The following is a 27931-nucleotide window of genomic DNA, read 5'->3' as shown; positions in this document are numbered from 1 at the left end:
AATGGAGTTCTACTCAGCGGTAAAGAAAAATGAAGTTATGAAATTTGCAGAAAAATGGATGGACCTGGAAAGTATTATACTAAGTCAGGTAACCCAGGCCCAGAAAGCCAAGCGCCACATGTTCTCTCTCATATGTGGATCCTAGCTACAGATGACTGGGCTTCTGCGTGAGAATGAAAATACTTAGTAGCAGAGGCCAGTAAGTTGAAAAGGAGACATAAAGGGTGGAGAAAGGAAGGGAGGAGGATACTTAATAGGTTGATATTGTATATATGTAATTACAATGATTGTAATGGGGAGGTAATATGATGGAGAATGGAATTTCAAATGGGAAAGTGTGGGGGTGGGGAGGGAGGGAATTACCATGGGATATATTTTATAATCATGAAAAATGTTAATAAAAATTAAAAAAAAAATAAAAAATTAAAAATTAAAAAAAAATGTGAGCCACAGTGGTTAAAGGTACCTGCTAGAAAAGCCTGACGGCTGGGGTTTCCTCAGTATGCACATAAAGCCAGATGCATAAATTGGAGTGTGCATCTGGAGTTTGTTTGCAGCAGCAAGAGGCCCTGGCATGCCCACACTCATATTCATTCATTCTCTCTCTCTCAAAAGAAAAAAAAAATGAAAGAAAGAAAGAGGAAAGTCATTTTTTAAAATATGGATAGCTTCACAAATTTGTATGTTATCCTAGTACAGGGGCCATGCTAATCTGCTCTGTATCATTCCAATTTTAGTATATGTGCTGCCAAAGCAAGCACAGAAACAAATATTTTTAAAATAAAATAAAAGCATGAAACCCTATGCCTGGGGAAGTCTGATATTTGTTGATGAGTTCTTCTTGGCCTATAATCAGCGTCCAATATTCAAACAAATGGAAAAATTATGTGAAAATATGAAAGTGTGGCTGGGAGAAATATAGAATTTACTGGATCAAAGTACAAAGTCCAACACTTAATAGGTTACTAAGGAGGTGCAAGTGCCCTGAGGCCAGAACTTCTCTGTTTGGCATTATTTTGGATCCACAGTGCTCAGAGACATCTCTTACCCACCAAAGTTTCTCAACAAACACCAACAGAAAGACTGGTAATCTTTTAACAAAACCCTTAATCTTAAGGCTTTTCCTTCCTGTGCAATAGAATAAGGACAGCAAAATATGCTACCTGGATTTTCTTAAACATCCAGTCATAGTAAACTGGTGAGTGCATTGAAAACACACGGCATCACATACTGACATCTTCACTCCCCTTGACATCAGAACCCAGCACAGGAGCGGGCACACAGAAAGAGTGCCTTCAGGACTTGCTCACAGAACACTCTGCGTTCTCATCCCTCTGACCCTTGACATATCTGAAGGTTTACATGTGACTTTCAGAAATCTTATTTTCACATTATTCGATTTCTATCACCCCATCCCTGCAAGCTGGTCTGCCACTGCATGTTGGAGAGGCCCTTCCACAGTCCACTTCTGAGGTCTACACACAGGCTTCCAGAGCCCTCAGGGCCCTCAAGGCATCCCCTGAATGACACCTACTGTATGACCACCGGGCGCTTCCCTTCCAGGGACGGTAAGCACGAGACAAGATGCTGCATAATAAACTTGGCATGATAAGGAAATAGAAAATAAATACATATTCAACAGAAAGACAAAGACTCGCAAGTCTCTGTTTGGGTTCGCTTGAATTTGCAGTCCCAGAAACATGAATTTAGGCTTAATTGACCTCATCATTACGTCTAGAACAAGCCCCACCTCATTTCTGGATAAATAGTTTCATGGATTGAAAAGCTGTGTTTTACTCTGTAAAAACCACCTTCCACTCTTATTTGGCATTTCTGCAACAGAAACTTTTCCAACAAGTAATTCCCTGATACTTTTATGTCTGTTCTTGAGCTTTGCTTAAAAATCTCTTGTCACAGAATCCCTTCAGCTGTGTCCAATCTCACAGCGGTGAGGACAAAGAAATCCAAGATGAAATTTGTAACTTTGTTCCCAACAGAAGGAAATCCCCAAAACGCCTGGAGAGCCAGCCCGGAGGCTTGGGAGGACAATGAAGCCTGCAGGCCATACAGTCAGCCTCCCCATCACACACTTCAAGTAAACTGTGTTCACCTCTCTGCCGGCAATGGAGTCAACAGTGTGGTTTGTACACTGGAATGCAGAGAACGGTTTGGTCGTTGAAATGCAAACCACCATGAACGGGTCATCCACAGACGAGTGCCTCTGGAAACCCACAGATGATGAGGCACCGGACACAAAGGTCAGGATTTTCCGGCGTCCTCTGGCTTTCCCTGCCCCGAAGCCCAGGCTGCGGGCTGGTATTGCATCAGGCATGCCACCACCACGCCTCGGAGCGCACGAAGCTCCGCTTCTGTCCCTTGGACGCTCACTTCAAACACTCCCACCACGCACAAGCGGGGAGCACTTGGCTGCCTCTGCAGGACCGAAATAGCCCAGATCTCAGGCAGGCGGGGGAGGCGCCCCTCGCAGCGCCCCCACACCAGGCGGCAGCCCAGCTGCACCAGCCGCACCCCTGCACCGGAGCCCCTGGGGGAGTGAGTGACCCCCGTCCTGTGCTGAGCGGGGCGGCCGAGGACCGAGTCCGTGCGGTTATTCCAAAGTGCCAACAACCACGATTCTATCCGTTCTTAGCCAAACTGGATTAGCTTTCCAATGGGTCCACGTGCCATGCCCGGGTCTGGGGTGTCCGTGCCCGGGACCGTGAGGCAGGGCTTGCGGTGGCCGCTCGCACGGACACGGCCTCCCCCACACAGCCACTCGGGGCGGCCCCGCGACGGTCCTTACCTCGAGCCTACTCAGGCTGGAGCTCTTGGAGCGCGACTTCTTGCGCAGGTACACCGAGAAGAACCTGCGCACCGTGAACTTCTTCATGCTCAGCTCCATCGCCCCGCGCCCCGCCGCCAGCAGCCGCAGGGCCGGCGGGCGCGCATCCCCGGGCGCATCCCAGGCGCGAGGCTGTGTGCGCGGGCCGAAGCGTGCGCGCGGCTCGGAGCCCGGCACGGCGGGCCCGGGCGCCGACGCGGGCTGCGGGCACAAAGGGCAGGCAGGCCGCGCCGGCCACCGCGCCGGGCCCCAGTCTCCCTCCCTCCGTCCCTCCCGCCGCGCCTCCGCCTCCAGCCCACAGCACCAGCGCCCCGCAGCCCGGCCCGCCTCTGGCCACGCCCATAGCCCCGCGCCCACCAATCAGCGGCCGTCGCTCCCGGTCCCATCCTCTTTGCCTCCTCCTCTCCAGAATACTAGAGCTTGGCAGGTCCCTCCGCCCTGACCACGCCCACCCGCCAGTGCCCGCCCCGTACTCCCCATCCGCCAATCAGTGCCCGCCCTCGCTGTCCCAGGCTGTCACTCTTCCTCCGCCCTTGCTTTGAGCCCCGCCTCTGACCACGCCCACAGCCCGCCCCCACCCGCCAAACCCTGCCCCGCCCCCGTCCCCGCCTCCAATCAGCGCCGGCCTCTCCCCTCCTTCTACTACTCCTGCCCCGTGAGCGCGCGCCCACCTCCCCGCCCACCGCCGCCTCCACCAATCAGCGCGCTCGCCGGTCGCAAGTCTAAGGAGCCTGGCCGGGACCGCTAAGGGGGGCGGGGGGCTGCACGAGCCGCCCGTGCGGACCGGAGCTCGCGGCCCTGCCTCGACCCGGCGCCGTGATTCTTGGCAAAGGTCCCCGTGCTTGGGCGTCACACTTGTCTCCTCCGAGGGAAACTTGAACGGTCCACGAGCAAGCGTCCCCCTCGCTTGCTCGCTATTCCAACCCGTCCCCAGGCAGCCACCGACCCCGGGGCCGCCGCCTTCCTCCTGTCGTGGCGGAACCTAAGGCTCGCATCCGCTCTCGGTGACCTCCAGCTCCATTTGTAGAGGATTATCCAAACACCCTCTCAGCTAATAGCCTGAGGTGGATGCCTGGGCCCCAGTCGGGCGACCTGGCTTGTGCTGACTGAAAGGCAGCTCGGAATTCGCCTTAAAGGGAATCAATCTCTCTCTCTCTCTCTCTCTCTCTCTCTCTCTCTCTCTCTCTCTCTCTCTGTGTGTGTGTGTGTGTGTGTGTGTGTGTGTGTGTCTCAAAATGCTCTGGCATTCCCACATAGGTCTGTGAGCTACGGCTAAGCAGCCTACCCTGTTTTCCTCTTGTGCAATGTCCACGTCGTGAGCTGATATTTAAAAATAGGGCATTCGGAGGGCTTGGGATGAATGCTAAACTGCAAAATTCCACGTGTCCTTATATTCCCTGGCTAAATCAAATATTGCATTGATGTGTGCAGTAAGCTACCTATACTGCAATGGCTCCAGAGAAGGAGGTGTAAGCTCAGGCTGCAGGCAGTTCGAGGTGACGTCAGACACGGGGTTCTCTCAAAAGCCTGTATGCATGATGCTAACCTGAGCGGAGGGATAAGCCCGGACAGTTTAGCACAAGCCTCTTGGCTCTTCCTTCTCTGAGCATAGGCACAATTGCAATTTGTGTTACCACTCTTGTCTCTGAAGCCCACCACATCTCCCTTCCTGGGTTTCTTCGAGGTTTATGCATGATGATGGATGTAGTGGTCTCAGTGGTCCTTGCTAGATACCATAACACAAAGGTGAGCTTAATAAAGGCCTGTGCCCATGTGGAGGCAAGGGAAAGGACTTGGAGAAGTCAAAGCTCAGCAGGGTCTGGGGGCTCTAGTTCTTCCCCCGATGCCTCTGATGCGGGTGCACTTAGCTTGGGGTGCACTCCCTGCATGATGGCTGCTGCTTTGAGGAGATTGGCAGACCTGCCAGCCTGCACTCAGTAGCTCAGCACGGGACAGCTAAACACCTTCCCACCTGGCCCAGGAGTGGCATCAGGGATACAAGGACCCCAACATTCCAGGAAGCCCCTCATGACTCAGCAGAGAAGATAAACAGACAGATAGATGTAATGCAAGAAACATGTAGGAAAACACTGTTTGACCGGGGATAAATGAGAAGGCAGTTCTCATAGGAGAGTAGAGCAAGCGGCCCTCGTCAGTGCTCTGGGAGGTGAGAAGGCATTTCCTGGGCAGGTATAGGAGCCCATTTCTGCACCCTTGCCAGAACGAGGAAGTGGCAAATGGGCTTGCTCTCTGAAGTTGGAAAGATGCCTTGTTCTCTACGCAGCAAATGAGAATGTGGTATTGGGGTTGGGGGGACTGCTCAGTGTGTAGATGACTTGCTATCTAAGCATGAGGTCCTGAGTCTGAACCCCAGAACCCATGTAAAAAGCTGGATGTGGGGCAAAAGCTTGTAATCCCAACACTAGGGAGGTAAGGCAAGCAGATCCAAGGGTTTGCTGCCAGACATCTAGCCTACTTGGTAAGACCAACCCAATGAGAAACCTGGTTTCAAGATGTATGGTATTCCTTAGGAACAACACATGAGAATGCTTCTGGTGTCCACGCACATCTGCATTCACATGCACCCCCCCCACACACAAATACATAAACATGCAAAAAATTATGTATGGGTTACTTTAATGGCCATGATACTCGTTTAACATTATGGAAGAGAACACTGCAAAAGTTATTAGTTATAATGCATAGGAAAATTACCTCTATATGAATCCACCTGTGTGTCAGGCAATGACCTTGGTACAAACATTGTGTCCTCCCCCAAGAATTTCACAGACTAGGGAAGAATTATGATATATAAATATTTGGCGACTTAGTGGCACACACCAGCATTTAAGGAAGAGCAGCACATGCCTCGTCTGTTTGGGAATGGATGGAGTAGAGGGATGAGCTGGCTTTTCAGGCCAGGCCTAGAGAAGAGAAAGAGAAAGAGTCAAATGCAAAGGCCCTGGGCTGAAAGACACTGGTGAGTTTGGTCGTGCTGTGTGACCAGAGAAGGAGTTGGAGGTATGGGAGTGACATTTGTCCTAAACAAAACGAGACATACCAAAAGTGAAGGGACACGCAGACACAACACATTTTCATCTCAGGACTTGTGTTTGGCAACAGTAGTGCAGAGCAGAGCATCCATGACAAGTGGGCAGTTTCAGTGAAGAGTCCCTGTGATGAGTCTAGTGGGTGTGAGACAGAGTCTTGGTGAAGAGAAGAGCAAGCTGTAGTGACCAAGGACACAGAGGAGGTGTCTGCGGTGGCCACTGAAGGAACAATTGCTGAGAATCTGGTACTGCCCTCCTTGCCAGGATCCGCACGCTTGTTGCCCCCGCTCTCCATGACATGAGCTGAGAAGCAATCACAGGATCTGTGCACAGCAAGGGCTCCCTGCACACCCATGGCTTCTGCCCCGTCTGTTTTTGACTCCCAAGTGACCTCAAACATGGGAAACAAAGAGACCTATGACATCCACGAGAGAAGAAAGTAGCACTTCACTGAAACACAACCATGCCACCTTGTCCAAATACTAAAGTAATATCTAATAATCAAGAACGTAGGCAATTTAAAAACCACAAAGAAAATTAAATCAAACTTAAATAGGCTCCATGATCACATGATACAACTATAGCCTAATTCGAACAGCTACCTCTGCTGTGAATGTTCAGGGGTTAAGAACTGACTGTTCTGATCCTCTAAGTATTAGTCAGTTCTCTTCTGCGTGCATTTGGGTGTGAATTAGTCAGGGAGGAAGACAGACACAGTGACCAGAAGAGACAGCTGCTGATGGGAGCTGCAATGTTAGTCGTCCTGGTGACACTCTTGTATGTCCCCTGTGCTGGATTCCATGGCCATACCAAGCCTGGGGAGCCAAGAGAGAAGGGTCCCACAGGGCCCCCGCCCTAGCTGATGGCCTGATCACATGAGTGCATTTGCACTGTGGCGTGGGAAGGGACCCGGGAGTCCCAGGAAGAGCTCATGTCCAGCCACAAGGCAGGCTGTGTTTGGACTCGTTCAGAGGATGGGGCCACATTGGCTAGGAGACAGGGAGGACACAGTAAAAGTCCAGGGAGCATGCCCCAAAGGATGACCATCCCATATGCTGTGCATACATGTTGGGGCGCAGTGGGGGACAGGAAAGGGGAGGTGGGCCCCCAGGTAAAGAGCCCTGGATGGGGTCTTCACTTGGTAACCACGAGGAAACCTGGAGGTCTGCTGTCCAGCTGGGGTGCCTCAAGCCTAGTGTACCCTCACCTCTGCTTTACCCTGGATGGCTGATCCTCACTTGGGTCAGCCTGACCACCTGCTGGCCTGCTCGTCTGTGTCCCATCCCATAGTGAGCACCAATGAGGACTGTGTCAAATCCACATTGGGCCCTTGCTCCTCTGACGAAGATCACACAAACTCCCACTTTCCTGCTTGTGGAGGAGAGCTCCAACTCCTAGCTCTCCAAAGGCCTCTGGCCTTCATATATCCCACCTGTCAGCCTTCCCAGCTCTGCACTCAGCCCCTGGCCTTCATCTTGGTTCCTGGAAGTGACCCTGGGTATGTATGGGGGGCACTTTGTTCTGGTGTTCAATCAGGGAGGCTAAATATTCTGAGAATTGGTGGCCCCAGCCAGCCCTACACTGTCTACGTAAAACCATCACCATGAACTCAAGCTAAAATTGTAGTGTGATCTGTTCCCCAGGAACCTAAGAGAAATAGTCACAGATGCTTTCTAGAGAAATCCACATTAAATCCAGGCTGAAGAATCTCCCTCAACACAGTACCGAAAAAAGGGGGCTTCTGGCCACTGACAACCAAGATCACAAAGGATCGAGGCATTACTGCAAAGCCAGCAACACAACAGAGCCCAGGGCCAGAAACACGAAGGCTCGGTTAGTGGAGCTGTCAGATGTAGAATACCCAAGATGGTCAAATCTTTGATCACATGGGAACTTTCTCCCAGCACGTTGCTGACAGGCATGGCCATGTGTTCATTAAAGCAGTGTGGAAGTTGTCATAAAGTGTGGCGTGCACAACAAAGTGGTGACTTGTAAAAACCGCAGCGTTTCACACAGAAAGTTAATGAAATGATTTGCAAGGAAGGGACTCCCAGACTTAGATGTGAAAGTTCTGTGCGGCCTTTTCAAGGCATCAGAACTGAACCTTCTCCCACTCCAGAATTTAGTCATCACTCCCTGACCCACTCCTTCACTCCATGTCTGAGCAGTTCCTTAGAACAGTTAGCTATATTTCCATGGATTTTCAGGTTCCTTACTTCCCAACCCTGCTTTTGCCAGGCTTTCCCAGAACTCAGAGGGCACGAGCTACACGCTTCCCCCACCTTACTTAGTGGACCTCTCAGAGCAGGTCTGGCCAGCCAAGTAGTCACCAGGTGAACCCAGAGCTTCCCATGCCTCCCAGGCAAGGTGTGTGTGTAAACAACTACCTGACGAGAAGCCACTAGCAGGAGGAAAGCTTGCACTCCGGCTTATAGCTCCAGGGGGCACAGTCGTCATGGCAGGGAAGGCATGGCAGCAGGAACGGGAGGATGTTCTGGTCACAGTCAGGAAGCAGAGGGAGAATAGGAAGTGGTGCTGGGCAACAGATCCTCAAGATCCACCCAAGCGCTTCACTTCCTTCAGCAAAGCGTCACCTCCTAAAGGTCCCACAACCTCCCCAAACAGTGCCACCAGCTGGGGACCCAATGGACCTACAGTGGACATTCCACATGCAAACCACAACAGCCACCCTCCCCCTCTGAAGGGCATATGCTCTGTCCCGAGGGGCCAGTGTCCTCTGCAAACACAAGCTTCCCAGGCCTGTGGTGAGTGGGCCTTCAGCATCTCCCGATCCCTCTACCTCAGCCAGCCTTTTGTCCTTCACTGCCAACCCTGTTACTCCCATGCAGTCGGACAAGGTTCCTCTGTCCCACATTTCTGTTAGGGTCTATTGTAGTCAGCTCTACAATGTTGGGATTACCATCCAAACCAGGCACAGGTTATGGAAGGGCTTTATTTCAAGCTTACAGATGCAGGGAAAGTTCCATCAGTGGTGGAAGATGCTGCTTCCATACCTCCAAGCAGAGAGAAACCATCACTAGCCAGCAAACACCAAAAGCGATTATCACAAAACCAGCAGCCGACAGCAAGGGACACCCCACCTCCGTAACCTTGCAGGAGCTCAGACTTCTCTGCATACCTTTGGGTTCGAAATCAGATCCTCCCCAAACACACCTTAGGTCTGGACCTGGGATCCACCCACGGTGATACCTCCTCCTGCCAGCAGCTGGAGATAAGCTTTAATAGAACACCTGGGTCTATGGGGGACACATGTTCAGACAAACTCAGGGGCCTTGCTATGCATCCTGGGTTACCGACTGCATGGTGTTCCACTTTCTGTGGTTCTACCTGCTTCTCTCACCAAGGCGTAACACCCCAGGAAAGCACCAGGTAGTCTGATTCTACTACTGTTATTTTCCGAGGTTTGCTTGCCATGAAGGGTTGTGGTCTACACGTTATTGCTCTGTCTCCATTACACATTAACTTATCAAGCAGACATGATCAACCCCATTTTCTGCAGTGAAGACATTGAGGCTGGGGGGAGGGGGTGACTAATTCATCAGGTGAGATAGAAGGGATATTTTTTTAACTCTATGCCTATGAATAAATTATAGAGGAACTCTGAAAGGAAGGGGACTGGGAGGAAACAGGAAGCAGGTTGAAACTATAGCAGGAAGAATTCTGTACCTTAAAAGAGAAGACTTCATAATAGAACAGCCTCAAAACCTGGAATGGGTTCAAAGGAAAAATCTGTGCTAGACTTTTTTTTTGCAAGAGATTTCCATCATTTAAAAATATTTCACAGACCTCTCCAGCATTCCAGACACTGAATAGCAGGGACTACAGAAGCACAATGAAGCAACTACAAACCAGAGGACAGAAGCTGCGTGGTACACCATACCCATGGAACCCCTCCCCGCTGCCTCTGTCTGAGGACCATGGCAGGAGGCTCGTGACTGCGGTGTGGTAGAGCATTCTGGGCTGTATGTCCCATGAGATTATGGAGTCGGCCCTTCCGGGACACATTCGAATAATTAACAAAACAAGGAAATATCCTTTTGTCTTGAAGCACGGATGGTCCTGAGACTTAGGTGACTCTACCCTGTAGGCCACACATCTGTGGGAACCTGGAGGAAGTGCCTGGGACCCACATGGGGTGGGGGTCATGTCAGGCTTCCCTTAAAGGCAGTATTTCTACGGCGTGAAGACCAGCAGGTGGACCACAGACCCTTCACTCTGAAGGAGCCTTGCCTTTCCTGCCGTGGGCAACAGAACAAGGGGGAAGGAATCCCCTCAGACCGTGAGCCCTCGTACATACGCATGCCAGCCTGAAGCCAAGATCCACGTGACCAGGGTGGCAGGACATTTGCTCTGAGAAGCGACGCTGAAGCCCGCAAAGTCCAGGCACATGGGTTCTCTTTGGAAGAACGTCCTTCAAGCATCCTCCAAAACTAACTGCGGGAAATGAGCACACACAGTCTGGCTACTAAGTTCCCAAGATGAGATTAGAGCAGGAGTGAGTCCAGAATCCGGCCTGTGAAGATCTGCAGAGGCTGAAATTTGTGTCTAAATCTTTTAAAATATGTTCACTGAATTCCATAGGTAGGGGCAGGGCGCATGATTGAAAGAGTTACAAGGGGTCTTGGAAGTGGGTGAGAGCACTTGCCATGTAAGCATGAGGCCTCGAGTTCAGTCTCAGAAACCTGTATTTTAAACCAGCCATGGGTAGCTATGCATGCCTTTAAAGGGAGCAGAGATGGGAAAACCGAAGGGGCTCACTGACAGAAAATGTCTGAAAAATGACAGCTGTACGTTCAGTGAAAGATTCAATCCCAAAGAAACAGTGCAGAAGAGTGATGGAGGAGGACACTTGATGGTCTCCTTTGATCTCTGTATGTGTGCACCAGGGGTGTGTGCATCTGTATGCACACATGCACATGCCAAATGTCACACACACACACACACACACACACACACGCACAGAGAGAGAGAGAGACAGACAGACAGACAGAAAGAGAGAAGAATGAATTACCAGGGAACCAGAGGTTATAAAATGACCAAGCAGGTTTGTAAAACTAATAAGTAAAAACCTCTAAGGCTAACATTATAATAAAAATATTCTAAGGCTAAAACTACAATAATATAAACTAAAAAAATCAACAGATAAAATATTGGTTTAGAATATTAAAAAACCAAACATAATTTAAGGAAGGTTCTAAAAAGACTCAGTAAAGGACACATTAGAGCAGAAGATAACTGGGAGGGTGCTGGAGCAGAATGCCAAAGACAGGAGACGAGGGGCTGGGGGAGAGTCCAGCATGCCGGAGTCTTGACGCAGGAGAAGAATGAACGAAAAGCAGAAACCATTCAAAGAGGAGGGGCAACAGCTGTGGATTTTCCAGTTGATAAAAGGCACCAACAGTCATATTTACAAGGCCTACAAAGCTCAAGTAGGAATAAATAAAAAGAAACCCATACCTAAATACAGCATAATAAATGTGCAAACTACAACTGAAAAATAATCTTGCAAAAGCAAATAGAAGATAGATTTTCTGCAGGTGAATTGTTAATTGGAATGTCAGTCATCATCCTCACAGCCAAAAAGAATGGCATGATTTGCTCAAAGTGCTAAGAGAATAAGCTGCAGAAAGATAAATAAAGGGGCTGAATGGTTTCAGATGAAGTTAAATATGTCAGCTCAAACCCCCAGAGTAATCAATAAAAAAGTACAAATTCAGGATGGAGAGATGGCTTAAACAAGGCTCGATTCCCCAGTACCCACATTAGCCAGATGCACAAGGGGGCACATGCATCTGGAGTTCAGTTGCAGTGGCTAGAGGCCCTGGCATCCCCATTCTCTCTCTATATCTGCCTCTTTCTATCTGTCACTCTCAAATAAATAAATAAAAATAAACAAAAAAGTACAAATCCAGCGTGAAACGATCAAACCAATAAAAACACAAGTAGAGAAGAAGAAAAAAATCTTTCATAGAAGTAAAATATGAAATCAGAATATCAAAGCTGGATAAATAGAAAACATGTCATTGGGAGTGGCCTCCAGCATGGGCCAGTGTCTGCCCACTGCTGGGTGTGTCCAGCACCAGCCTCTCCTCACACTCACACTCACACTCCCAAGCCGGTTCTCAGGGTGGCACCATTGGCTGTGAGCAAGCTGGAGGGATGGGGCCTAGTTTCCTCCCCAGGAGAGTGGGTGAGCTATCCACTGATTAAAGCCACCAGGTTGTGCTGGGGAGAGGGCTCAGTTGGTAAAGCACTTGGGTGAGGGCCTGAGTTTGGGTTCTCAGAACCCACATAAATGCTGGGTGTGGTGTGAACACCTGGAATCCCAGTGCCCAGGGCAAGCTGGTTAAGGAATCTTGCCAAATCAATGAACTCTGGGTTCAACCGACAGATTCTGTCTCAGTGAATAAAGCGGAGAGTGATCGAGGAAGATAGCAGATGTGTACACACATTCACTCATAGGCACACACACTTGTACACATGCTCACACACATACAGACATGCATATACATGCATACACAACACACACGCGAAACGCCCCCACTCGGTTCCCCAAGCTGCGTACAAGGGAGGGTGCAGCTGCAATGGGAGCCTAGCGCCTCTCTGGCCTCCAGACCTCTGCTCGCCACCCCCCTTAGGGTCTGCTTGGCAACAGCCCCTGGACTAGACTGATGTTCCCACACCACTACCGCTCTTGAATGGAGTGAGCCCTTGTCTCTGACCCTAGAGATTCCTGTTTTTTCCAGGGTTCCCACACACCTCCAGGCTCACTGACAGTTTATAAATAAAGCAAAGTCAGATCCCACACCTCACACAAACCAAAGTGGGAGAATATTAAAACATTACTAAAATTTGGTCAGAATTAATGGACTGAATTATCCAGTTAAAAGACAGTGACAGGCTGGTTTAAAATAAATTAAGTCATAGAGACATTTCTAAAACAAGGTACATGGAAAGCTTCAAATAAAAAAGAAAAGGGCTGGAAAGATGGCATAGTGGTTAAGACATTTGCTTGCAAAACCAAAGGACACAGGTTTGATTCCCCAGGACCCACATAAGCCAGATGCACAAGGGGACACATGTGTCTGGAGTTTGTTTGCAGTAGCTGGAGGCCCTGGCATGCCCATTCTCTCTTTCTCTCTCTCTCTCTACACACACACACACACACACACACACACACACACACACATACACACACACACACACACACACATCTTTCTCTCCCTCCCACTTTCTCTCTCAGAAAAAAAGGAAAACAAAAAATGTTAGGCATGGTGGTGCAGGCCTTTAATCCCAGCACTCAGAGGCAGAAGTAAGAGGATCACTATGAGTTTAAGGCCAGCCTGGGACAACAGAGTAAAGTTCCAGGTCATCCTGGGCTAGAGTGAGATCTTATAGCAAAAAGAAAGGAAAAAGATGTCCCATTCAAGTATCAATAAAAGACACATGATGAAGTATTGTTAGCATCACAGAAATTACACAAAGGCACTGATAAATTTAAAAAATCGCTACATATTGATAAAAGTTTAATCTATAGATAAGATGTGATAATTTTCAACTTGCATGCACCAAACACTATAGCTTCAGAAGGTAATAGTCAAAATTGACAGAACCAAAAGCTTACCTCACACTTCCTTTGCTCCCTGGGCTTTGCCCACATGGACTTGCTTCTGCTCTTTAGCTATGCCAAGCTTCTCCCTGTCCACCCAGCATGTGTTCTGCAACCTTTTCTGGGCCATGTGTTCCAACTCTTGCTCACCTAGAGGGGCACCGACTCTTCCTCCAGGGCTGGCCTCCAACATCAGACCTTCTGAAAGCTTCCTTCAGGCCCCAGAGTCTCTCAGACCTCCTAGTCAAGCTCCCAGGGTGACTGGTGCTCCTCAGATGGGAATACTGCGGTCTTAGGTGTCTGCATCTATGATCGCCTGAAGGATACTTTGCTCAGATCACAGAATGAGGGTATGGGTTATGTCTGCTTTGTAAACCACTGCACACAATGTCTGTTGCTGATGTCTGACTTGGCAGCCAGAGGGCCACTCCTGCTTTCTGGACACAAGACACTTGTGATGTAGGGCAGAAGTGCAAGAAAAGAATTAACCTGGTTTCTCTAGTCTCCTTTCTCTAGCTTCCTTTTTTCTCCTCTTTAATATTTTTTTAAGAAGTTATTTGCATGTGTGTGTGTGCTATTTTCATGAATGTGATTCACACACACACCAGGGTCTCTTGCTGAGGCAAATCAGTGTCCCGCTGGCTTTGTGAGGGAGGTTAGAGGACTAAACCTGGGCCAGCAAGCTTTGCAAGCAAACGCCTTTAACTAGTCTTCTCCCCAGAGCCCCTTTCCATTTGTAATAAGCCAGTATTTAGCACCTCACCTTGGGAAACTGAGGCAATGCTATAATCCTAAATATTTTTTTTACTTGGTGAAGGATACAATATGCATGTCTTTTTTTTTTTTTTTTTTTTTAAGAAACTCTTATTAGGGAGCAGGGCTCACCAACACAACAGCGCATCCTGACTCTCAGTGCTGTGTGAAGCCCACACTTCTGATCCAAGGACACTGACAGTTGTGGTTCATGACATCACCTCTTCCAGTCACTGCGACTGCTTCCTTCCCGGAACACCTGGCTTGGAGTCAGGATGCTTCGCAGGAAGTTTGAGGCCCTAATCTTTTCACCATCTGCAGGATGCCTTGCCCTGAGCTAATCTCCTCTTTCCTTGGGGGAAGGATTAAGATTTAGGTTGCCAGTGTGAAGGTATATTATGAGCACATCTTAATTTGAAAGATTCCAAATAACTGCCCCAAAACATGAAAAAACTAAAGTAATGAAGGCGTTGTCTATTTTTCATTTAACATAATGAATATTGCTGTCAACATTGAGTACCAGAGGAAAACAGGGGATGTCCTGACTTCTGGTGCCAATGAACATGACCTCATTTGGAAATAGGGATTTAGCAGATGATACCAAATTGAGGCTGCAATTGGAGTAGGGTTGGTCCTTAATGCAAAATGGTGTGTCTTTATAAGTAGCAGTGGGCAGGGACTTCTTATGAAGACTGGAAGAGGCTGGAGTGATGCATCTCCAAGCCCAGGAATGCCAAGGATTGCCAGCGACCTTGGAAGATAGGGTCAGGGGCATGGAGGATGGAGCCTTCCACAGGGAGCAGAGTTGGCTCTCTGCCTGACTCCAGACTTGTCCTTGAACAGTGGGGAAGACATTTCTATTGTTCCAAGCTGCCAAGCTTCTGACTGTTGTCATGGCAATACTAGGACACAAACAATACAATCTCATCCTTTAAGGATAATGACTGAACTTCCCAGTTGATAAAAACTTTCCTTGGTAACAGTACCCATCAATAAGAGCACTGAAGAGCATTTAGGCTTCAATGTAGAAATGGCAGGAACAATTGGCAACCAGGATGCCAATATGATAAGTAAATTGCAGACCTTGGACTAGAATTCAGAGCTAGTTTCTGAGCTGCCAGTCTTGTGGGAAACTCACTGTAGTAAAAAAAAGGTACTGAAATGGGTCTGGACCTGGAAGCAGCTGCTCCTGTGTGTTGTCCCTGAGCTGTTGTGCTCCAGGGGTCTTCTGACACGGCAAACCCTCACCATCTTGACCCCTTTCTCGCCAGCCAGCTGCCTTCAGCCCCTTCCTGGCATGGTCCACAGAACATTCCCCAGTCTAGCCCTAGCTTCAATACATCAACTACCTAAGTGGGAGCCCGTTGTCTACCGTAGCCCAGCTCAGCCTGACATCAAAAACAAACAAATCCAAAGTGCATTGTAAGCTGTGTTCTCCACAACTACCTTTTCCATCTAAATAAGTCCATGAGTTAAGCAGTGGAATTAACTGCCATGTGTTTACAAGACCACAGCTGACATGAACACTTCCACTCCTCTACCTCTCACTGGGGTGGCGGGGGGGGAGAGGGTTGTTATATCTATTACAATCATGGTTCTTAACCCAGCGTGATTTCACCTCCTAGGAGAGAGCCATTTGGCCATGTCTGAAGATACTTCTTTTGGTTGTGAGGATGAGGATCTGTCATATAGTGGGTGGAGGATCTGTCAGCAGTGGGGGATGCTGCGCAACCTCTTGTAGTACAAAGAAAGGGTACCCTCCCACATGAGTCTCCTGGCCTAGACATGAGAGCGGTGCTGGAGAAGCCCTGGTCTAGAGGTGAGACAACACAAGTTATTAGCTCTTTGTTACCATCACTTACTCATCAGCAAAAGCAAGTACCTAAATGCTTGTTAAGGGTGTCCCTCCAGGGAGGCCCTGCTTGTCCCCCACTGCTGACTGGGTCCTCAGCCCCATACACACCGCCCCTCTACAATGCTCCAGGGCCACTCTGCTGTTGTCCATTCCTCCAGGGGCCTTTCATACCAATGTTTCACCAAAAGGGCTCTTCAAGCCGCGCAGACCTCAGAAGCCCACTTCCCACCGGGCACATTCTTATGTCCTGTGTTCCTTTTGAATTTCCTTTATGAACTCTCAAGCCAGGTGTGGTGGCTCATGCCTGATCCCAGCACTCAGGAAGCTGAGGCAGGAGGATTGCCACAAGTACCAGGCCAGCTGGGGCTACAGAGTGAAACACTAAGACTCTGAAATGTAGAGAAGCCCTTTCCCCAGCTCTGACCAGGTTTCTTTCCTCTCCACCCCTGGCTATCACTGCCACAGGCACTTTACCCTTAGGTCTGGCCCAGCCCCCACCCCACACTAGAACTACAGCGATCTCCACACTCTGGGGGACAAAGCTTTAGTCTGAGATGAGGCTCAAGAACAGATGAGGGAAGACAAAATCCCCATGAGTTCGTCCAACCTCTTCCCCCAGAGACCCCTTAATCTCCAGTTGTTCCTGTCTTAAACATTACAGTGGAACACACTTTGAAATACCAACCCCCATTTAACCACTTTCCCATCAGTCTTCCAAACTTCACTTATAAACAAGCCTCAGCTGGGTGTGACGGCACACTCCTAGGCCTTGGGAGGCTGAGGTAGAAGGACCATAGTGAGTTCAAGGCCAGCCTGGGGTTATAGAGTGAGTTCCAGATCAACCTGGGCTAGAGTAAGACCCTACCACGGGGGGGGGGGGGGAATAAGCAAATCTCTTTGTCCCTTCATAAAGTCTTCCCACATACACTCATCTTCACATTTGCACAAATACATCACACACATGCACATACCACATACATTGCCACACAAAATACCTCTTCCCCATGTCCATGCTCTCTCTCTCTCTCAGGTCCTGGCTCACACTGTCCACATCTCCATCATGTGACTTACAATGGCCACAACACTTCCCCATGCCCAGCATGTCTCTTACAAATGGGCAGCTGGCAAGAGATGGACAGTCAGTAGGGGCTGCTTGATGGAACAGATGAGGTAGACAATGTATTCCCGAACCAGTGACTCATTCAGGGACCTGCTACCTTAGTCCTTCATCCATCTCCATCGCCCAGCTACCTTCTAAAGGGCTGATTCAAGCTCTACCTATCTTGGTAGCTGGCTCCTCTTGTCTGGGGCACCACGGATGTGTCTTGACGTGGAGATGCAAAGGCGATGCCAGGCACTCAGTCTGTGTGTTTACTCCAGAGCCCGCATCTCCTCTGAGTTGCTGGGCCTTGTGATGGGTCTGGTCATCCCTGGTTTCAGGCTTGTAACATAGGTACCTGGCAAAGACACATCTCGACCCCCCCTCGTAATCAGACCCCCGTCGAATTCACCTTCACAACGCCTGGCAAATTCACCTTTCCTGGTGTCTACATCCAAGACTCTCCACTGTCCCTTCTTCCCTTAAGCCAGCCTAAAGACACATTGCCACTGTACTAGCCCATTCCCACGGCTTACTCCTCCAATCTTAGGTGACACCAGTGTTACCTGGGCTAAATTCAGACTGCCATCCAAATGCCCCACCGTCTGTCTCCAGGCATCTTGGAGCCTCCCTCACATGGTAGGCTCTGTGACGTACTCCACCAGTGCATAGGAAACAGCTGCCCAACTGTCATGCATTCCTGCCCTGGAGCCTGTCCAGGCCACCTCTCTCCTTCCCTCACCTTCTCGCCTCTCTCTCCTTGACCTGCAGATGTTCAGAAATGTGCAGAGGCATAGCTTCCAAGTCTAAAGTCAAGCAGGATCTTCTATTGATGCACTTCCCGATTCCCAAGAGGTCACAACTTTAATCTATGAACTCCTTGGCGCTTTGTAACAATGTTGGCAACAATATTGCGTGTGTGTTCTAGCTCTTGACTTTGCGTTGTCCGTCCTCTGAATCCATGCTGCGTGTGGCTGGGAACCGCTCTTCTCCTGCCCGTGCTTGACAATACCAACACTCCCACAATGCCTTGTGTGTCACAGCAGGGAGTGCGGAGCTGGTGGCCCTGCAGGATCTATAGTGGCTGAGGAGCCCCTTGTCCCCTCAGGCAAGTGGGCCTCGTAGCTAAGACCATGTTTCCCTGTGGGGAAATGTGCAGACCCACATGACCAGCCCTGTGTGTGCTCCCACAGCTTCTGATGACTTGCTCACCCAGAGGGCTCATTAGCACAGACTTCAGAATTGTACCCCAACTCTGCCTGACAGGTAGGCGGTAATCATGGGGGTGACATGAGTTTCTTCACTATTCTTTTTGGGGGGGGGTTATTCAAGGTAGGGTCTCACTCTAGCTCAGGAATAGCCTCAGGCCTCAAACTCACAGCAATCCTCCTACCTCTGCCCACCCCCCAAGTGCTGGGATTAAAGGCATGAGCCACCACACCTAGCTTTTTCACTATTCTTTAGCTGATTTCTTAAAGTTAGTCTTATGGAAAGAAAGCCTTTGTCAGTCTTATAAAATCCTGGGCCAGGGCTGGAGAGATGGCTTAGCGGTTAAGCGCTTGCCTGTGAAGCCTCAGGACCCCAGTTCGAGGCTTGGTTCCCCAGGTCCCACGTTAGCCAGATGCACAAGGGGGCGCACGCGTCTGGAATTCGTTTGCAGAGGCTGGAAGCCCTGGCGCGCCCGTTCTCTCTCTCTCCCTCTATCTGTCTTTCTCTCTGTCTGTCGCTCTCAAATAAAAATTAAAATAAAATAAAATAAAATAAAATAAAATAAAATAAAATAAAATAAAATAAAATCCTGGGCCAGACACACTGGTCAGAGTAACTCAGGCTGTCAGTCTGTAAAGACCCAGGGTCAGTTCTCGGGAGGAAGGGGCTCTGTGGTTGCAAACATCAGAGATGCAGTCAGCTCAGCCTGAGTTTCTTTCCCCAAGGTGATGGGGAGGGGCTTCCCTGGGCTTCTGTCTGAGGGGTCTTCTGCAGGAGATCTCTCCTGGCCACTTTCTTCTTGCTCATAGACACCAGAGCACTGGTGTTGCACCAGTGAGGCCATGAGGAAGAGGGCTCTTATCACCGGCCTCTTTCACCGCTACGACTTGGGGTTGAGGATGGCTTTTCTTTCAGGCCTGTGTCCGGCTGTATCAGTCATGTTCTCATTGCTGTGAACCAACAGCTAACCGGAAGCAAATTATGGAAAAGAGTTTAATTTGGCTTTCAGTTCCAGAGGGTAGAGGCCATCATGGTGGGGTAAGCTTGGCAGGAAACCCGCGGCACATCAGCAGGGTGAAAGCAGAGAGAGAGAGAGAGAGAGAGAGAGACAGAGAACGGGAGGTGGAGCTGGACTATCACACATCAAGGCTTGCCCTCAGTGACCCGCACCCTCCAGCAAAGGGTTCCAGAACCTTCCAGAACAGTGCTGTCAGCTCAGATACACAAGGCTATGGGAGGTATTTTACATTCATACCATAACACCCCTACCCTGCAGTGGGCCTCGGACATTAGGTGCAGTGGCCCAGCATTCCTGCCATGCAGCGTGCATGGCAGAGGGACCCCTACCCCTGCAGTCACCTCCAAGTCAGTGTTTCCTATGGGGTCTGCACAGCTGACCCTGACTGCTGGCTTCAGATCAGATTTCTCTCTCTCTCTCTCTCTCTCTCTCTCTCTCTCTCTCTCTCAATCTGGACCATGCAGATGAGTTCAGGATTCACTGTGGCCTAAGCAGATGGTGGGATTCGAGGTGCATGCATGGAGCCCCTGAGGACCAGGGGTTCAAGTTTGGATCTGAAGGAGGGATTCTTCATGGGGTGGCTCCCAGAGAGCTGACAATCCCAGCTGAGTCCTGCCTGCTGGGACATAGCCATGTTGCAGCCTTGAGATCACACTCACTCTCTCATTCAGGGCTTTTCCTCACTGAAGTCCAGGCTCCCAAAGATGCCACTGGACTGTACAAAGACCCCTTCCAGTTCAGGCAAGAATCCTCATATTTATCATGCAAAGTGGCATGTATCCTACTTTAATATATATCTTTAAAAAAATTAAAAACAGCATTTCCTCTGCCTCTAGAGATGCAAGCATCCATATGGTTCAGAGGCTGCAGAAAAATGTCCCAGTATGTGCACAGCAAAGATTTTATTTTTAACCGGAGTGTATAGTGATTTCAAGGCACAGAATTACCTAAGTGGACCTGAAACACAGGTTATAGCAAGAAAAAAAGGCTTCTCTTTTTGTAGAGCTCTATGCTGTGCTATAGAGCTGGGTACCCCCGGGCTGTTTTCTTGCTTAGGCTAACATTTTCACCAGCAGCAGACAATTCTCCACAGCAACCCAAAGTAGCCTGAGGAGAGCTACAAGGGCTTTTTATCAACAAAAAACTTCCTTGAAACACTGTTGCTGTGAAATATTGTCGATGGCTTGTGACAGTGACCACGTGGTGCTAAGCTCATGCTCCACAGCCCCAACACAGGATTGTGGAACCACGTGGGGACTGGGAGTTAATGATGACCTTGGCATTTCTATGATAATGGATGGCTTAGAGACCATGTGCAGTTCGCTGTCAGCTGACTGCTCTGTTCAGCCCCCTGTCAGCCCCACTTCTCTGAGTCCTTAGGGAGGTGACATTGTACCTGAGGACTCCGTGGTGCTCTTTAATACTGCCATTGCCACACGTCGCCACAGGCCAGCCCCTCCCTCTGTCCTCTCATCCTGCACGCTGCGACCATGCAGAGCTAGAGTCCACAACAGAAGCCTTGACCCAGGCATGTGTGTTCTAACTGTAGACGTGTGTGGATAAAGCTGCCAGATGTTACTATCAATAGCTGAGAGACTTTGAGATGTTAACAAATTCACTCCAAAAATTTTGTTCTTGGGCTAGAAAGATGGCTTAGTGGTTAAGGCACTTGCCTGCAAAGCCAAAGGACCCAGGTTAATGCCCCAGAACCCACGTAAGCCAGATGCACAAGGTGGTACATACAGCAGCTAGAGGACCTGGCATGCCTATTCTCGCTCTCCCTCCATGTTCCCCCAACTCTCTCTCAAATAAATACATAAAATTTAAAAATTACAAAAAGCTCTGCTCTTTAAACCTCTTTACTATGGAAGAAAAAATCAAAGCCAGAGGGCTAGAACAGAGATGGTCTCAGAGGGAAAACAGCTTCAGAGGGTCAGTGGCAAAAGCCTCTTGGACCATCGCCTCCCATCTATCTGCTATTGCTTCATTTTAGACACCTCACTGGGGACTTGTGTCTACCCACTTTGAGAATTTTCTCCAGTATCTTAAATGAACTGTCTTAGGGAGGTCTGCAGCATGAATCCAAGGCTGGCTGGAAACATGCAGCTCCCATAGGCACCTGAGAAATTGGCTTTCCTTCCAGTGCATCCACTGCAGTCTGCTCACTCTCACTTTCTTCACTGAGGAATCAGTTAAAAAAAATCACAAGGGGTCACTGTTGCGTGATGATACGACCCTGCCCAGTTCCTTGGCTTGATCATTTTCTACGTTTTTCAATGTCAGTTTTCTTCGCATCACTGAAGTGAGCATCTGCAGAAGGTGAGGCACTCACTGCTACGCAGACACCTGCAGAGAAGGTTCTGCCTGGGGCCTGCTCTGGTTCCCTGGATCAGGGCCCAGTCAGTCCCTTCTGAGCCACGGCAGGGCCCGTAGGGCTTGGGAGAAAAGCTGGGCGTGGCTGCTTGTTCTGGGGTTTTGATCGATGTAGAGAGGGAATCTTTCTACATTGGACAGGCAAGCACCATGACCAAGCTTCAGCTCTACCCTGGTGACCCTCCGCGTGCTGTGCCTCCCTGGCCATCGTCTCGGCAGAGGGTAGAGCAGCCCACATGCCACACTGACTTTGCATTTCTTTCTTTTCTTTTCTTTTCTTTTCTTTTCTTTTCTTTTCTTTTCTTTTCTTTTCTTTTTTTTTTATTTATTTATTTGAGAGTGGCAGACACAGAGAGAAAGACAGATAGAGGGAGAGAGAGAGAATGGGCGCGCCAGGGCTTCCAGCCTCTGCAAACGAACTCCAGACGCGTGCGCCCCCTTGTGCATCTGGCTAACGTGGGACCTGGAGAACCGAGCCTCGAACCGGGGTCCTTAGGCTTCACAGGCGAGCGCTTAACCGCTAAGCCATCTCTCCAGCCCTGACTTTGCATTTCTTGAGAAACCATCCTTAGCATTTTATGTGTCTGCATATTTATGAATAGCGTGAACACAATGGAGAGAGGAATGACCCTTGCTACTAGATCCAAGAGGCTAGCAGGGAGCTGCCTGATTAGAGCAAGGACAGCAGAGAACAGAGGAGCACAGGCAGAGAGATGCTGGAACAGAGCAAGACTCAGAAAGGAAGTCCCATTTCACAGATATCAACATCTATGTTTTATCTTAAACAAATACATGTTCAGAGCTTTGATATCATTGATTTTGAAATGTTTTGCACAAATCAAGACATTCTTAACCTAACTGTCTTCTTCCTTCCTACTGTGATGTTGGCAGGGCACTTCCAATACACACACACACACACACACACACACACACACACACTGCAGAAAAGCACTTCTGTGTGCTAAAACAGAGATGTCTTTAAGGAGATCTCAGAGCATGCTGTATTTTTACATCAATGGAACGATGCCCTAGGCACATAAGGCAGGTTTCAAAAGCACTTGCCCCTACCTCTGAGAAGAGAATCTTCATAGCGTTTAGTCTAATCAAGTCTGTCTTTGAAGAGGATCAGGCTGCGATCACAGCGCAGCGATGCATCCAGGGAGGCCCCCAGCTCCTCAGAGATTTGGGTGTTCATCGGCAGAGGGCATCCCAGCACAATCAAAGCCACCACAGTGCTCCACATCTGGTGCTGAGCACCACCAGTAAGCAAGCACTCCCAGCTCTACAGACAGAAAAGGGGCTGAGTGCCACCCTAATAGCTAGCTGGTACCAGCAGACCTTCACCCAGCTACTCATGCATGCCAGATGGAAGCAGGTGGTGGAGACTGGAGGCAGAAGTTGCTTCCTCCTCAGTTGTCTGAGACAGGACAGTTTGCCTTTCGTTCTCTGTGGTGAAAGAATGTCTCACTGGATCTCAAGCATATTCTGATCAAAGGATTGCATTTCTTAATGACCCCAGGAAATGTGAAACAGAGCCATTGGTTGTCTCCCCAGGTAAGTCACTTCTTCCTCCCGGCATCCCGTGTGTCCTGTGGTCCTTCTGGGACCTGTTGTATGTGTAGAGAGACTGAGGCTGCAGTGAGCCACTGCACAGCTGGGAAGGAGTGGGGCTGGGATTGAACCCGGCTGCAGCAGTACAGCTCCTCTCGCTGCCCTCCTCTATGGTCTTCATGCCCCGTTTCAACCAGTGCCCCAGGATGCACCTCCCCCTTCCTCTGCCCTCTCTGGCCTGTGGAGATAGGGTGAGGAGAAGTCACCCACAAGGCAAGGAGAAGGGCATTGGAAGACACCAACCCTGACCAATGCCTTGAACTTGGCCTTTTAGTCTCCAGAACTGTGAGGACATGAATTCTTGTTTACGCTGCCAAGCCTGTGGCATGGGGAGGGTACAGAAAGGAAAGTGCTTCTCCTGAGTGTTTGGCTCGTCACCTGTCTGAAGGGCTTCTGTGTTTGCCCCAAGTGGGGCTGAAGGTCAGAGGAGGGAACCTGGCGCGTGCGGAGCCTGTGGAAAGAGCCCCAGAGCCGTTGCTCTCCGGGCAGGCGTGGGGGAGGAGGTCCTGCAGAGAGTAGGAGGAGAAGATGGCCAAGTGAAGATGGGAACGAGGCATCTGCGAGGCAGCGTGGGACCCCACGTCATTAACCCCACTGACTGCTTAGATTCATGGTGTCAAGTAGCATTACCACTATTCACCTCTGTAGGCTTTCTGGAAAGTTCTGCCACAGTTGAAGAGGAAATTTGTTGGACTCACTGATTGCTTGTGGTCTGTCTGCACCTTGCCCACAGCATGGCTGCTCTTCCTAGCCTTGCCTTCCCTTGCCCCGTGTGGCAATGAACATCTCAGAGATGCTTCACCGTCATTTCTGTCAGCCCCGTGCCCACTCAGAGAATCCCTGCCAATGAAAGGGGCGGCAGCCCTCCTCCTCCCCCGGGCACCAGTCCTCTCCTTCCCAGGGGCACCCGTCCTCCTCCTTCCAGGGGCACTCGCCCTCCTCCTCCCCAGCCTGGTGGACCACTGCTGGGGCAGCACCCAGATGGCAAGCAAGCACTCCGAGTTTCACTTCGGGTCGGCACAGGGCACAGGCCGTGCCAGGTTGGCACTGTCTCAGCACACTTAGCACAGTTTATGCTCACCACCAGCATGAACCATGGAAATATTCCAGTCATGCCAAGAAGCTGGGACCGTGCCTGCCCCTGCCGTACTATGGTGTCCACGCATGCAAATATCTGCAAACTCTGGCTTTGGGTCGTGCTACAGTGCATTTCGTTGTTTTGTTTTGATTTGGGGGCACGGTCTCACTCTAGCCTAAGCTGACCACAGCTCTAGGCTGGCCGTGGACTCCTGGTTGTCCTCTTATCCTGTCCTCCTGAATGATGGAATTAAAGACATGAGTCACCAAGTCCAGCTTTATTGGCTATTTTGTTTTAAAAAAATTGGGGGGGCTGGAGAGATGGGTTAGTGGTTAAGGAGCTTGCCAGCAAAGTCAAAGAACCTAGGTTCAGTTTCTCAGTACCCATGTAAAGCCAGCTGCACAAGGTGGTACATGTGTCTGGAGTTTGTTTGCAGTGGCTAGAGGTCCTGGTGTACCCATTCACTCTCTCTCAAATAATATTTTAAAAAAAATTTTGGTGTTTCTGAAACAAAATCTCACTCTAGTCCAAACTGACCTGGAACTCACCCTGTAGCCCAGGTTGGCATTGAACTCGCAGTGATCCTCCTACCTCAGCCTTCTAAGTGCTGCAATTAAAAAGTTGTGCCCCTGGGCTGGAGAGATGGTTTAGCGGTTAAGCGCTTGCCTGTGAAGCCTAAGGACCCCGGTTCGAGGCTTGACTCCCCAGGGCCCACATTACCCAGAAGAACAAGGGGGCACACACATCTGGAGTTCGTTTGCAGTGGCTGGAGGCCCTGGCAGGCCCATTCTCTCTCTCTCTCTCTCTCTCTCTCTCTCTCTCTGCCTCTCTTTCTCTCTCTCTCTCTGTTGCTCTCAAATAAATAAATAAAAATTAAAAAAAAAAAAAAGTTGTGCCCCACCACAGTGGATTTCTTGGCTCTTTTTCATAGAAATTGCAAAGCGATATATAGAGACCACTGAGTGGTATGACAAGCAAATGATCAGGGAAGCCACATGAAGCTACAAAGCTTCTATTTTCAGCTACAACATCTCAATTACATATGATACACCAGTGAGTTCTGACATCCCAAGGACTCGCACCTCAATATTGACCATTCCCAGCCCTTAGGGCAGCTGGGACTTGGTCACTGCTACCCTCTTGAGGAAGGAATGATAAGAACATGAAACAAAATGGAAAGGAGCAGAGACTCCCTGGGCTCCACTTAGCACTTTCCTCCAGAGATACCAGGCCACCAGTGCTCTTTCCTCGCTCTGTAAGTGTGCTATTGCTTCCTTCCCTCCCTCCCTCCCTCCCTCCCTCCCTCCCTCCCTTCCTTCCTTCCTTCCTTCCTTCCTTCCTTCCTTCCTTCCTTCCTTCCCTCCCTCCCTCCCTCCCTCCCTCCCTCCCTCCCTCCCTTCCTTCTTTCCTTCCTTTCTCTCTTTCCTTTTTTCTTCTTTCTGTGAACTTCTTCCCTGATAGAAAACATTATGGAAAATGCCAGGTGGCGTGGCTCACACCTGTAATGCCAACATGTAGGAGGCTGAGACAGGATGAGTTTGAGGCCAGCCTGGATGACATAGTGAGTTCCAGCCTCCAGGGTTTGACCAGATGCCACCATGCAGCCAGCCTCTGCTGGGGACATTTCTAGCTCTACTCTCATTGTTGCTTCAGCTGGTAATCGCTGGTTTTAGCAACAAACTCTGGCCAGAACTTCATTGTTTTATCTTTGCGTTGAAGGACAGGGGTTGTTCTGGGAGCATGCACCTTGCTTGTTCAATGGTTCCCAGCTCCACAGGTACACTGACTCGATGTCTCCTCTCTTCTCTTGGGCCTCTCTGTGCCTCATGCCCTGGGCGATGCCCCTCACAGAGCAGGTCCTGAAGGCTCAGAGTGGGCAGAGTCTGTGGTCCTCATCAACTTCCTAGAGTAAGGACTTCACTTCCCAGCTCTGAGCCAGGCTGGAGAGGAAAGCGTAGACATCAAAGTTGGCTTTTCCATTTCTTCTCTGCCTCCAGTCATTCCCCGGCTGTCACAGGAACGAGTTTATCACAGGATTAAGAACTTTGATGCCAAGAAACTCTGGAACATCTATTCTTAGGACCCATTGGTCCCCTTGGGCAGAGATAGGGGTTCCCATAAAACTTTCAAGTTTTCAGTTTGCTTCCTGTATTAGTTTCCTAATAGAAGCAACTTAAGTTCCAGCATACAGTCCACCAGTGCAGGGAAGACCCAGCGGCAGTGGGCAGCTAGTCAAATTCAGTCCACAGTGTGGAAGGATACGTTGAAGCCAGAAACTACCATTTCACTAACGTCAGGATGACTACTATCCAAGTAGCAAGCAGAATGCAAGGGGTTGTCAGGGGTGGCGAGTAATTGGAACAAGTGTACACTGCTGGTGGGAACATACGATGGTGCAGCCATTAGGAAAACCAGCACTGTAGTTCTTCAAAAACTTACACGGAATTATCATGTATTTTAACCCATCCCACATTTCCAGTGCATCTATGCCCTCCAAACTGAAACATAAGCCTCAAAGACATGTGCATATCCCCGTCCAGGGCAGGTTAGGATGGGGATGTGCTTGACCACAGTGCAGCGACTAGAGCCATGAGACAAGCTGTGGAAGAGGCAAGCGGAGGAAGACAATGTGCAGCCCGGAACCAAGGCGCAGTCACAGACCCACAGCACCTTCTCCAAGTTCACAGGGTCACTCAGCTTTGAGGCTGTCACGACCGGTTCCATCCTGCCCAGTGGGTATTGGCTGTGTCTCGCCGTAAGCATATTCCCAGTATCCGAGTGACTTGGCCAGCAGACAATGAGAACCCGCACCAGTTACTTCAACAGAAAGTGTGTGACGTAAGAGTTGGTCAAACAGGTCTTACCAGACTGAAATGGCAAAGGGGACCAGTGCCAGGAGCACTCCCTCATGACCGGGAGTCAGCCATGTCGTATCTTAACAGTCCAGAGCAAGACCCCACTTCCAACCTTGGGGGATGTGCTGCCCCACTGGCACTGGCCTGTCCATAGCATACCGTGAGGCAGGTTCCAGGAGCTCCACAAAATAAATAAACAGATAAAGAAGTAACCAGAGCCCTGTTTGAAATGCTCTTGCCAGAACTAAGAGACTTTGTGGGTGTCAGTGTCAGGAGAAAGGAATAGAGTCTCCTCCCTCAGACCGCTGTTGACAAGGCAGCTGGCCTGGAGGAAAGGAAAGGCAATGCCAGCCTAGTCGCCCAGGCCTGAGCCCAGAGGGGGAGCTGAGAGACAGACGCTGGTACCTACACCCTGTCTGACTGCAAGCGCACTTGCACAGCGCATTGTCTCAGGCCGGTTCCTGGAGCCTGACCCAGTCCCAGCAGCTGTTTCTAGGAGGGCGGTAACAAAGGCACCGAAGATGCAGCCGCTAGCACTGCTCCTTGCCTAGCATCACT

General features: G+C 49.8%; 1 protein-coding gene and 1 non-coding gene across 4 annotated transcripts in view; both read right to left on the bottom strand.

The window, feature by feature from the left end:
• Rps6ka2 (ribosomal protein S6 kinase A2) overlaps nucleotides 1–27931 on the bottom strand; it is a 293522-nt gene that overhangs the window by 151302 nt on the left and 114289 nt on the right. Inside the window, exon 1 of one of the 3 annotated variants that reach the window (XM_004651084.2) lies at nucleotides 2804–2946. The exons of the other annotated variants lie outside the window; for them this stretch is intronic. Within the exon in view, the coding sequence (XP_004651141.1) occupies nucleotides 2804–2902 (99 nt within the window). The 5' untranslated portion in view covers nucleotides 2903–2946. Of the gene's footprint in view, nucleotides 1–2803; nucleotides 2947–27931 lie in introns of those variants that run through there. 3 annotated transcript variants of the gene reach the window in all.
• On the bottom strand, nucleotides 655–761 carry LOC123463736. The gene has a single exon (XR_006639124.1). It is a non-coding gene; the product is annotated as a U6 spliceosomal RNA (small nuclear RNA).

Source organism: Jaculus jaculus, chromosome 9 (assembly GCF_020740685.1).
Source record: "Jaculus jaculus isolate mJacJac1 chromosome 9, mJacJac1.mat.Y.cur, whole genome shotgun sequence".
NCBI classification, from domain to species: domain Eukaryota; kingdom Metazoa; phylum Chordata; class Mammalia; order Rodentia; family Dipodidae; genus Jaculus; species Jaculus jaculus.
The sequence above is the reverse complement of the archived record's forward strand: the minus strand, read 5'-3'. Positions and strand labels throughout refer to the sequence as shown.